Source organism: Typopeltis vanoorti, chromosome 23 (assembly GCF_054136105.1).
Source record: "Typopeltis vanoorti isolate ZY-2024b chromosome 23, IOZ_Tvanoo_1.0, whole genome shotgun sequence".
Classification (NCBI taxonomy): Eukaryota; Metazoa; Arthropoda; class Arachnida; order Uropygi; family Thelyphonidae; genus Typopeltis; species Typopeltis vanoorti.
Window position 1 is genome coordinate 76,526,231 of NC_143571.1, and position 12,878 is coordinate 76,539,108.

General features: G+C 35.0%; 2 protein-coding genes across 10 annotated transcripts in view; one reads left to right on the forward strand and one right to left on the reverse strand.

Annotated features, from left to right (window-relative positions):
- Positions 1 to 12,878, reverse strand: part of LOC150094008 (RWD domain-containing protein 2A) — a 217,076-nt gene that overhangs the window by 111,097 nt on the left and 93,101 nt on the right. The window contains exon 2 of one of the 7 annotated variants that reach the window (XM_090412848.1): positions 3,685 to 3,855. The exons of the other annotated variants lie outside the window; for them this stretch is intronic. The gene's annotated coding sequence lies outside the window, so the exon portion shown is untranslated. The remainder of the gene's footprint in view (positions 1 to 3,684; positions 3,856 to 12,878) is intronic. 7 annotated transcript variants of the gene reach the window in all.
- LOC150094009 (BTB/POZ domain-containing protein 3-like) overlaps positions 1 to 12,878 on the forward strand; it is a 175,747-nt gene that overhangs the window by 44,741 nt on the left and 118,128 nt on the right. Inside the window, exon 1 of one of the 3 annotated variants that reach the window (XM_090412843.1) lies at positions 5,397 to 5,465. The exons of the other annotated variants lie outside the window; for them this stretch is intronic. Within the exon in view, the coding sequence (XP_090268969.1) occupies positions 5,412 to 5,465 (54 nt within the window). The 5' untranslated portion in view covers positions 5,397 to 5,411. Of the gene's footprint in view, positions 1 to 5,396; positions 5,466 to 12,878 lie in introns of those variants that run through there. 3 annotated transcript variants of the gene reach the window in all.

Sequence of the window (12,878 nt, forward strand, 5' to 3'; positions counted from 1 at the left end):
CCGGTGCGAGTGGGTAAAGACTATTCCCTAAAAATGACATTTCGGAAATCGACACTATTCTTCAAGACAGTTTTTCACTTTTCATTTTTTTAAAATAAAATCAATCTTACATAATTAACGGTAGTAGAGATCACTTTCTGTTTTGGTTCACAGAACTCCGTAAATGGCTTCTAAAAAATTACTGGAATATTCAGCTTCATTATTTTATCCTTCATAGACCGGATATGTATGGCCATGATTTCTTGTAGTACTTTTTCACGATAAAAACTGATGAGTATTCTAGAAGTATGAAACCATAGAACTAAAAAAGACTGAAAGAATTTTGACAACAGACAAATGCTGTTTTAAATTGAAATTTAGTCGTAACATTTCATAAAATAAACATAATCCATGCTAAACAGCATACATATGTAATAATAATAGTTTGAGGTTTTATTCTTTTCGAGTTTCAACGCATGCGCATATGAGATAAATACCTTCATCCTCCCCCTCCAAAAAATAAAACTTTTGTCTATCAGAAAACAAAACTACGTTGAGAGAGAGTTCAATCTCAGTCTTTTTTTTTTTTAAATCCTTACTAAGACACACCTTATATAACACACGGTAATAAAGAGATCATTTTTTTATAAATCACTTTTTACGAGTTTTATGGTTCAGAGCACTTTCCTTTGTCCATAAATTACTTATTGTAGACAATTACCGAGAAACTGAAAGGAAATAGCAAGTCGGTTTCTCATAAGTATGCTTAACACGTTCCTGTCGTAAGTTTTTATCAACTACTAGTACTAGTACAAGGTGCTTTTGTAGTCACACTCGTTGTCTTTGTTATTTAGGAGTTGATAATGCCTCGGGCATTTCTGCTTAATGGTCAGCCAATTTAGTTAACCGCCGTTCTTCTAGTGAGCTGTCCAGATAATTTTTTTTTTCTATGAAGAATTGAATTAAACCATTTGCATAAATGTACTTTTAACAAAATAGACGCAAGTCTTCGCGCCACACATGTACGCTATAATAAGCACGTCTCATATGACAGCTACATGCATAATATGTCCAAGGATATATTGTGGAATTGCAAGAAAAAAGAAAATAAAGTCTAATAGAGAAAGCACAGCATTCGATCATTACGCACCGTTATCTTAAGTCAGCAGTCATAAACCTCGCATTTTCTCATGCTGTATCAGCGAACCATAACCAAACCTAAGACCATTATTACCTTGTCGCGGCAAATTACACTAAGATACTGGAAAACATTTTCAGACGTGTAAATTTATTCACATAAAAAGTCTATAGTAAATACTAGTACAAAAAAAAAAAACAGAAGTAAACGGAATGAAGGAAGAAGATAAGTTAGTTCGATATGGTTGTATGGATTTGACTAGCTAATTACAGAAAACCTGAGAGGAACTGAAGGGTTATTTCGGTGAAGCAACGCCGTGAAAGTACCTATAAAGAGGCACAATTCAGAAACTCAACGGCTACGAGAAATTGATTAGAGGAGGATCTCTTAAAGAAGGGTTCTCTATTAGGTAGATCGCCCTTTTCTGTATATCATCAAGAACGCTTAGGAAGGTTTTAGGTACACCACCCCAAATGTAAGAACAATGTCTAAGGTTGATCAGATTTGGAATTTAGGAAATGTTAGGGGATTGAAGAGAAGTGATGATCAGAGCGACCATATGAGTTTATTAACATATTTTCATGGCCTGTGTCCGAAGGTGGGTCAGGTTAGCGAGGAAGGCTGATGTAGAACGAGAATGACAGAACGTCATGCTAGTGATTGCTAATTAACTGATGGATCTCCAGGTAGTGAAGAAGATGATCTTTGATGACCTTTTCTATGACTTTTGAGAATGTTAAAGTGAAAGCAATGGGATGATACTTTAATGGATGAGTTTATCTCTCTTTTTAGGAAAGGTTGGATAAAGGTTTCTTAGCATGCTGTTAGGTAGATGTCTGACGAGTATGATAACTTATTTAGGCTATACGGGATGGGTGTTAATTCTGCAGCACAATAAGAAGGATACCATTTTGACAAGGATTTTTATTAGTATCAAAGCTATTTAAGTATTTTTCTATTTTACAGATCACAGGAGACATGCTGGGGATATTTGTAGAAATAGTGGGAGGAGATTTGCCTTGGTTGTCTAAAAGAGTTGAGGGAAATACTGATGCCAAGAGGTCTTGCTTATTTTTAGATGTTAATATTGCATCATCAGGATGAGTAAGAGATAGAAATAAAGTAGGGCGGAAGTTACTCCCAAAAGCCTTGTCAAGGGAATTGAAGACTAGACTGCAATTTGAACAGGAGTCCAGCTTAGCGCATTTGACCCTTGAAAAATCTGCTTGGGATCTGTTGATAATTTTTACAGTTGTTACTCACTTTAATGTAATCTGAATGAGAAGGCGGAGTTTTAAACTTAAGTCATTGAATGTATCTTGAATGTTTGTCTTGGATTTCTATGGTGTATTTGTGAGAAGCAGGGTTTGAATGGAGTGGGGAATGAAGACCCTCATTCTAACAATGAGTACCTTTATTCCCAATGTAATAACTAGATAAATTTAGTTAACAGATTGGAGAAAGTGCTTGCTCAGTAGAAATAATATTTATGTTCTAGCACTTTTCAATCTTTTTTTAAAATATCATGAATAGTTAATATATCTATTAATGCTGGAATATATAAATATCGAAACATATTCATTGTTATCAACCAATGTAAATATGAGGGTATTAACTCACAGTCGGGAAATGAGCAATAGGCCTCAGGAAGACGAGGCTTGAAGACGATAAGGGAGAAAAGAGTAATCCAAAGGATCGTATGGAAATCCAGCATTCCAATATGGAAGCAATCACCGAATAACCAGCAAATCAATGAATCTATAGAAGTTCAGGTTCGTAGGAGGAAAGTAATCAAAGAGATGCCCAATCTCGGATTCTGTGAAAGGGCAGCTGCACATGAATAAACATCACCATGGCAAACTGTATCGCAGACTACACTGGTATTGAGAACATCACGACTGGTCCAAGATGGTTGGAAATCAGTAAAGTGGATTGACGAATCATTCTTTTCTGTGGTGAGTTTGAATGTGGTGGTTGTCTGTGAACCGTCTTATACCATATACGACTTTTATTATCACAACTGTTGGGGTGTGATCAGGGTCAAAGGAAAATTTGCACATGCCTCAATACCGTGTGTACAATTTTAATTTCTCTGAAAAACAGTGATGTTCCAATACTTATTCCACCTTTCTATCATTCTTCTATTCTCTATACTGGGTACGCAGAAGAGAAGAACAACGTATAGCATTCCAGAAAGCATGCCAGATGCGCACACACAATGAATGTTTCAAGTTTGTCATTTATCTCCTCCCCCCAAAGGAAAGTTGTAAACTTAGTATATATATATTTGCATAATGGACATTTTTATAAGAATACCCGTCTAATATTGCTCAGTGTCACCTTTGTCTTTCAAGACGCTGTCATATTCCTTGGAATTGATTACCTACCAGATTTTAGGTGGTAATTTATACCTACGTTGTTCAACATTTTCTAGAGGGGAAAAATATATTCAAGTTACAATCGTTAATGCAGTAATCGTTTTAATAAAATACGCCACACATAGAATAAATGACATCTTTCGTTCATCACAAAAAATCTGATATCGTAAAATCACCATTCCTACTTACGCATTGAATTTCTTCAATGGCTTGAAACAATCCTTCCTCATTTGCATTTCTTGGAAATTACAGCCTATTAAATATTTACATTTAATCTGGAAACTTTCTTCTTTTTGTCCATACTTTCGATTTATTTACCTTATTAGAGTATTATCAAATGGCCTTTTCTGTATGGCATGGCTATTAAAGAAAAGAATATAAAGATCACGATTGTACTGTTAACGCGGACATCATTTTATCCATATTTATGAAGGGTGGTACTCTCCTCCCGAAAGCTTAATAAATGCTACTACATATGACACAAAAGCGTTGACATATTCGATCGTTTGCTCAAGTAAGAGCCTATAGACTTACTTTCGGTAGTCGTGTTGTATCTCTCCCTTCTTTGCAATTCAAAACCGGTATAATTGTAGCTTAGTGTTCGGTCAATAAGCCTTAACCGATCTGATAACGCTGGAAGAAATAAAACAAAACCACATGTCCTAAGAGCAATTACCGCTAATTGTTAATAAAAAGTAGAAATAAAGTTCTTGTCGGCATTTGAATAATGGCTGCAGTGGTAATTTTTGTCTGAAACTTCGTCTGTATTTTATTTCTTTCAATGAACTTTGCAGGAAATCATTATGACTTGGTTTCGCATGACAGAAACCGACTTAGAAACGATGCCATGTAACCCGACAATCACGCAACAACAAATTGGCCACTGCTCAAAAGAAGTTTGCAAACAAAAGCAAAATTAAAAACAATCGAATACTTTTGGTGAACCACGAGGACAGACCACCGAGTGTGATGCGAAACTGGACAGTGGACGGAAGAAGAAAAGAAGAGGTCAACAAGAAAACTGAGAACAAACCGTAAGCGGAATTTACAAGAAAGGACTGTGTTGATTTGTGGAATACACTTGGAGTGCTCTGCTAGCATCGGTCTTATTGGTAAAGAATACACTGATAGGGAGTATGAAGTGTTCAACAAGAACGTCATAAGTGAAATCTGAAATAAACAGAAGCAGAGAATTGTGCCATAGAGAAGCGCGATTACATTTGAACCACAATAAAGGTGGATATAACGCTTTCAAATATAATCGAAGCTACTAAATAATATACTTGATTTTATAATATAAAATTAAGTATATTATGTTACTTAGAAAAGAAAGGGATCTATTTATTGAACATAAATAGTCATCCAAGTCTGGAAATTTGCCACAGAGGTTATGAGAATATAACCTTCGGCATCGGCGTTGTCTCGTGCACTACTTTAAAGATACATTTTCATCCTAGGAGCGTATTCTCTCTTCATTAGTGTTTACATTATGTTTCACTGGCCTGACAGCTGTTTCGAACTATCGGTTTTATGAAAAGGCGAAGCAGAAACCTTAAGAAGGCAAAACCTCTCTGTTCAATACCATAGCGGTGTTGTGCCAAAAATAGTTAAATTTATCATATCTTAAGAGGTTTTTACCGAACAATACAGTGGTGCTAATACCTAATATAGTATCAGTGGACAATTATTAGTAATGACTCGTTTTGTATAATTCATGTGGCATTGCAATTGGGAAGAGGAGACTACAAGTTTTAAACTATTTTAAAAATATATTTTCTTTTTAAAAACTATTAATAAATATTGCACAATATTTTTATTCTTATTACCATTAACAGACAGTAACAATATTTCAATAAGAAACAAACAGTGGTTATACAAGATGCGCCGACCGTAGCCTGCTACCAGCAGATCACTGAATGACATATGCCATCGACTATCGCAGGCATAAATCATACGACGATTTATCAATGGTGAGCGTTTTTGCAGTTTAAATTTCTTAAAAATTATTTAAAAATAATTTAACTTTAATTTTTGTGCATTAGGAAACATTGAAGGATTATTATATATAAGAACAATATATAATTCCTGTCAATGATGGCTTTCTAGCAGCAAGCAAATTATTCTATATTAATGCCATTAATACTTCTCCATTCACTTAATAAAGTAGATAATCTTTATTTAGCAGTTATATAAAGTCTTAGACTAATTTTGCATACGTAGTATAATAAAAATTCTACAAGTTGTACTTTAATACATATATCTTTGAAAAAAGTGCACAGAATTCACCTTCAAAAAGCTTCATTTCACAGCTACACCTTTTTACCATCCGCGAGCCTAGCTGTAGCTGGATGCAGCTTCCACAGAAAACGTTTTCGACATAAGAAGTGCTGAGTTGAATTCAATCAACGTTCTCTGTTTCATATGAGAATGGTTAACGGCGTTTTTGAATTACTTTTGAAGGAACAACTGAAGGATGACTAATCCAATACTGTGCTTTCACTTCATTCATCTGATGAAGTGAAAATTCTAGGAACTCACAGCAGAAAGCCTACTCGACATGTCTGGTCTTGTCAAGGCATGTCTAGTAATCTACTCCTAGGCTACTAGACATGTCGAGAAAGTTCTACATAAATTTATGACTGTACGATTTCGGTGCTATAACGTTCTGATTATATGCCTCAAAAGATAAAATCCTTTTAGGATTGCAAGTGTCGTCATCTGTAATACATATACCTCTGAGTGCAAACTATAGTTACTAAATAATCATCGTATTTCTGAAATTGCGTTTCAACATATAAGGAATGGTCAGCCCTCGGCATTTTGTGTGTGCGTGCGCGTGCGTTTTCTCTTTCATTCTAAAGTTGCTAACCTCATTGGTTCGTTATGTTCCCAAACTTACTTCCCAAATAAAAGTAAGTTATCATCGGAGATGAGACACGCAAGATGATTAGGCAATCACCCGATTATTCGAGGACAACTAAGATGGATGATAGTTAAATATGACTAGTAGGAATTCATGATAAAAAAAAGCTAAAAAAAGACTGGCATGAAATGCTCGCGCCGATACAGTATCCTCATTCTATTGATGAGTTCGGGCATTCTGATCTTCTCACTGTAATATTCATTTATATACGTTGATCAAGACCACATGAAATGTTAGCTCATTTCTTTCAAAGAATAAATAAAATCCTTTCCTTAGCATTCAAAACCTAAGTTTCCTACGAGCAAAATATTGTGCCGTTCTTTGTCTTGGGATTTCTTGACACTGCGCCATACAATTTTTTGTCGATAAACAGTGGATTTGGAAGAAGAAATTGAGATTTCTGAAACTAGATGTAAAATAGAACGCTGTAATTGCCGGCCTGGTTGATCGAGTGGTTAACGTATCCTGTCTCCAACCAACAGGCTGCCGGTTCGAATCTCGCCAGGCATGGAAGTTTTTGATTGTCTTTAGGAAGGTAATGGACTTCATCGCCCGGTGTGATTCCATCCTCCGCTAATTGGAAGCCTAAAGTGACTCGAAAAAGTTCCATATTTGGTCTCTAGAGCAAGGTTTCCGGACCAGGTAAAATGAATAAAAAATTATAAAAATTAATATAAACAGAAAAAAATCCTTACCCCACTCATGGTGCCAATGTTCTATAGGTTTACGACTTTTCGTGGATGGGAATCGCCTAAAGATTTTAAAATGCGATTTTGAAATTTTAAAATCAAGAGTAAGAATCATTAGGACTCCAATTCGACTTGCTATCACTCTGGTCATAAGCTGAATATGCTACGTTTCTTCCACAAAAGTATTTGGCATCCTTACAAAAACCTATCGAGCTATTCCAATATTTTCCGATCGAATCATTGATCTTAGAGACACAAAGGAACAAAATACGAGTATTTCGAAATTTTATATGGCAATAACCCTGCTCTGGTTAGGCGGACTATTTTAGATTACACACAACAAGATCAACTGTGTTATTGAATCAAATTATTTTCATTGGTGAAATTTGACAAAACGATTTGAACTGATAATAATTTCACATGAGCTGGATTCAATTGAATGAAATTTGGTACTTAAAATTCCTGTTCACCTTTTTCGACTCGTTTCGATTTTGGTTTCAATCGATCGATTTGAAATGACAAAAATTAGACAAAACAAGATTAAGTCCACAGTAACTACGCTCAAAAAAGAACGCTAGGTTCAATTATTCTAGGTTCAATTAGCGAGCCTAACTTTAAGTGCAGCAATGAATTCCATCCTACATCAGTAGATTTTCTAGAAAGGATTCCTCTAGAGCAGTGTTTCTCAAAATGTGGTACGTGTACCCCAAGGAGTACGCGAAAGGTCGTTAGGGGGTACGTGGCAATTTTCGGCTATGCATAATTAAAGGAGTCATTATAATTTTCAACAAACAGTGCAATTAGAGACAACCGAAATAAAACGGCACTAACTAATGAATCACATCCTCTCTCCAATAGAAACTGCTGTATAGACCAAGAAAAACCATATGTTGCGTGGGACATATGGTTTTGCTTGACACCACCCCCGTCGTTAACGTGTTAAAACTAAGAAATATATAGTGAATGTGTTTCAGATATTATGGAATTCGGTTGAAGGGAATTAGCATTTCAACTCAACTGTTGAAATGCTAATTTGTCTTTGGTTCGCGCGATCTTTTATTAATACCGCACCAATCATATGCAGTTCTTGGCTGCTCTACGTATCTCAAGTCTTGTAAGTTACTGGTAATTTTTGCATGAAATAATGGGAAAGAAGATGACACTATTTGGGTAGATGACTTTGACGATGAAAGCAAAGAAACTGTTCTCGATGCTAAAAGTAGTGATAGCGAGTAGGAGCTTCTTGGTAAGTCGCACCATTTTCGGTTTTTTTCTGAAAACTTTAGTTTCCGAAAATTCCCGCACGTATCTTTAATTTTGGGAAAAAAGTTAGAGTTATATTCGAGTAAATACAGTATTTTTTTAGCTTTCAAATTCTTAGGTATGAATTATTGGTTAAAGATTGGATTTATAAAACCCCCAAAAGAGAACAGTATAGCAGATACAAGTAGCTGTAAACAAACAAGAAAACGTTGATATTGCATCTGGATCAAATGAAATTGATAAGAATGTGTCGTCTGACATCTCTAGAGAACCAAAATTTAAAAATAAATCATATTATTTGTTTACATGAACATATAAATTCAAATAAAATAGATATTTAATTTTAATTAATATTTTAAATTAATCTATTAATTTTAATTGATTAATTTTTTAAATTGATCAGTTTTAAACTGAAATTGATCAATTTTAAACTGAAGATCGATAACTACGATCTATGAGTTTCAATGCCGAAAAACTATCGGCGAAGGCAATTCGAAGCAAAAGTGGAGCCTTTGCTTCGAATTGCGGCATCGAAACTCATAGATCGTAGTTATCGATCTTCAGTTTCACTTACTGGCTATATAACAATATAGGATTCTTATCATTTAATATCTATTCAATTGCCAGAAAACTAGCCTTTTGGCTTTTTATTTTAATTAATTAAGTTATTTTTTTAATTAATTAATTAATTTTTTTAAATGAATGAATTTATTTTTTAATTAATTAATTAATTTTTTAAATGAATGAATTTATTTTTTAATTAATTAATTTGTGGGTAGTTGGTAATAACGAAAATTTAAGAAGGAGTACGCGGATAGCTGAAGTTTGAGAAACACTGCTCTAGAGTAAGTGCTTGTGTCAGGATATTGCGTACATACTCTATAGCTTCTGTGAAATTCTGCTGCACACCAAATATCACTGCAAAGAATGTTCGGGTTCGACTTGGATGATGCAGTACTCTCCGTGCTCAGAAAAACAGATATCGAGTGAGGAATCACGATTACATGCTCTTTAGAACAGATGGAACGATTTGAGCATGGAGATTATCAGTAGAACGTTATTTATTACAGTCAATGTCCTACCTTGTTTAAGTGTGGAGGTGCCAAGGTATGGAGTTACTTCTCCTGATTCAAGGTATGGTCCCTTGTCATAGCAACCATAAAAATCAATGTATTTTTACTGTTCTCGGTTGATTACTACGCGGTTCTGTGAAAAGGGCCCAAAAGAACCAATGCGATAATGTGCGAAGGTTATACAGCAAGAGCTATGACGACATGGCTTAGAGAAGTGAGAATGTAAAGTCGTCTAAACCTGATAAGAAACCATTAGCGTGTTGGTTAAAGTCGAAATTAACAAGTTCAATTTCATTTGAAATGGCCATTTTGATAAAGGAATGGAGAAGATATCGGCTCCATCCTTCAAAACATTTAGTGGAAAGCCACTCCAGAAGAGCAGCGTGTGTAAATCTAGGTCTAAGGTGGCACAACAGTTGGTAAAACACTCAGGTATGGAGAGTATAGATATTATGTCACATTTAAAATTCGATATAGTTGGGGGATGGAAATTTTTATGGAGGTGAGTGCCACCCTAAAAACTGTCAATTCTGTTTAGAAGACAGTGATATTAAGTTAATTAATTAAACGTTTTGTCTCACTTCATTAGGCTGACAGAGTTTTCTATTTAGATGCCTTATTTCGAGATATTTCCTGATGATATTCATCAGGAACACTTTTCTACAGCGAAAAAAAAATATTCTTTTAACTTTCATTGTCACAAGAGAGTATTCTATTCTCTCTCTCTCTCTCTCATGATATATTTATGGTACATGAGGAAATTATGCAGTGCTTCTAATTTTATATATATTTCTACATAAAATATAAATATCTATTTTATATTATATTTTATATTATATATTATATTTTATATTATATTTTAAGTCGGACATTGAATTACTACATAAAATATAAATATCTATTTTATATTATATTTTCCAAACATATATTGTCTTTTGAATTTCTCGGACGTCTAGCCCTGCTGTTTCATATAACAAAGCTTCTTCTATGTAATTCGATGTTCGACTTAAAAAATCGCTTCTCTTAAGACATGCTGTAACTTCCTCTTGAAAAGGCCACTAGCCTTCACTTCCGGTGTGTTCTTATCCCCAGGTCAGGAAGAGGGAGGATTTCTCTCCAATAACAACAGCGTTCTCTCTATCGGAAACGCACCTACACTTTTCAGGATATGCTTATATACTCGTATTTAGCCATAAAAACGAGATCCTGTTGGCGTGGCTCCTGTTTGCTGAAACTGAAGTTGGTTTTTTTTATTTACTATTATGCAACTTCAACTTACACGCACGCACCTGTTTTTCGGCTACGTTTGATTCGCTTGAATAAAACATACCGAGGTATCAAATACTTAAAGATAGCTATATGAGCATATCAACTGCTAAAGTTTTCGGCAATGCAATTTTACAAGTGTAGAGCTTTCACAAGAGTCATTCAAGTTCCGTAAGAATAACAGCGAATAGCAGTTCAAAAGAGGGGTGGAGGTGGGGGAAGAATAAGGATACCACTACATAGGGAAACCAGAGAGAAAACAATATTGTGAATTTTCAGTTATCAATAATGCATTGTAATGAAAATTTTGAAAAATGTTGAGTTATTATTGAAAAACTGAAGAATATTATATTAATGAAACAAGAAATACATGTATTTAAAAATGCTAATAGTAAAAAGCAGAGATGGATCTATCTCTCCACCCAGCACAACACTTTTGCATGAAAAACGTGAGATGTGAGTGTGTGTGTAAGTCAGCCAATAGTGAATTTCAGTATTAACTGCTCATCACATTAAAAGTCCTTTGTGGTGCAACCATGTCGCAAGCATACGAAATTAGCTATCTGTATTACAGTACGTAGGCTGTTCCAGACGAAAGGTACAAAGAAACATAACTTATGGTCTTGTTAGAAATAATATTATCTCATTGATAGATATCATAGCACTTGTTGTGAGTTTTTTCTCTTGGTTATACTATAAATTAAAGATACCAAGAAATTATATTCTTGGTTTAATCCTTTATCCAAGTGTAAGCAAACAAGTTTGCGCCTGAAGTAACTTCAGGACTTGGGTAACTCGTATAAAAAAGCTAATGACTTCATAACCAAACTTGCCTTAGTATCCCATAATGCACAGCACATATCCTTTACGGACATGTATAAATGCATTATGGGAAGGGTCACTACCCATACGAGCTTCCCGTCCTGTTACCCAGTCCTGAAAATATTTCAGGCGTAAACTTGTTTGCTTACACTTGGATAAAGGACTAAACCAAGAATATAATTTCTTAGTATCTTTAATTTATATCATAGCACTTGTTACAAACAAACAGAAGAGACAAATTCGCGTCCTCGATGGGAGTCGAAACCATGTGTTTCAAACCAACGGGCATCGTCGATATTAACTGAGGCCTCTAGTACAGAAGCTACTATTCAGTCTACTAACATTAGAGAATGTTTCGCTAAGTATTTACCGCACTCCATGCTTTTTTGCAAATCCTCTTATAGCCTGAAAAGCAACTTATGCAATGGGTTCTTCCGGACAAGAGTCAAATATCCCATTAGCAAGTGATGACCTGACGGGCAATTATGCTGGTGGATATTGTACACGTAAGAAAAAGAATCGACGCCAATACTAACAGCGTCTCTCTATCGACACGCACCTACACTTCTCAGGATATGCTGTAGGAAATCAGAAATGCTTCCTCCTGTATACTTCCTTGGCGATATCATTAGAGAGGATATGGAAAATGAAAATAGGATCACCTACGGTCCGTAAATTCCGCCGTAAATGAAAGAAGTCTCACTGGAAGAATTTTCCCCTTTTCGGGATCCGTATCAGAAGATCATTAGAACTCTTAAATTACATTAAACGAGGATGGGGGTGGTCCTCGTTTGTAGCTCAGTTAGGAAGAACACTCCGTATGTCGATTTAACTAAAAAATGCAAAGAATTCTCCATTACGTAATTAATGGATAAGACTTTATTAGACTTGATATAAACTTATTTCTTCGCTCAGTTCTGGAGTCAAGAAAACAAATCATGTGCTTATCATATACATCAAGGAAATTGTTAGTCCTTGAAACTATAAACCCGGTAGCTGCAAAGGAAACTTAAAATGTCCCATCATCCTGTACATTTCCTTAGTGACATCATTACGATCGACCTGAAAACTAAAAGTAAAGAATAAATATGACTCGTTCTTATCTTTTCATTTAAAATGGAAGGCTTCCTTCCAACAAATTTCCACTTCAGCAGAGACCATGACAATCTTCACCTAAAATATACTGAATAGCATTACCGTCAATTATTAGAAACCTTGAAACACCGCACCATTTTTTTTTGCACCAAAACTCAAAACAATCAACAGATGGGAAAATTACAATGAAAAATATTTTTTTCGTCTAAGACTGATAGAAATCTGCTTCTTGTCGCCATTGACGTGATACTC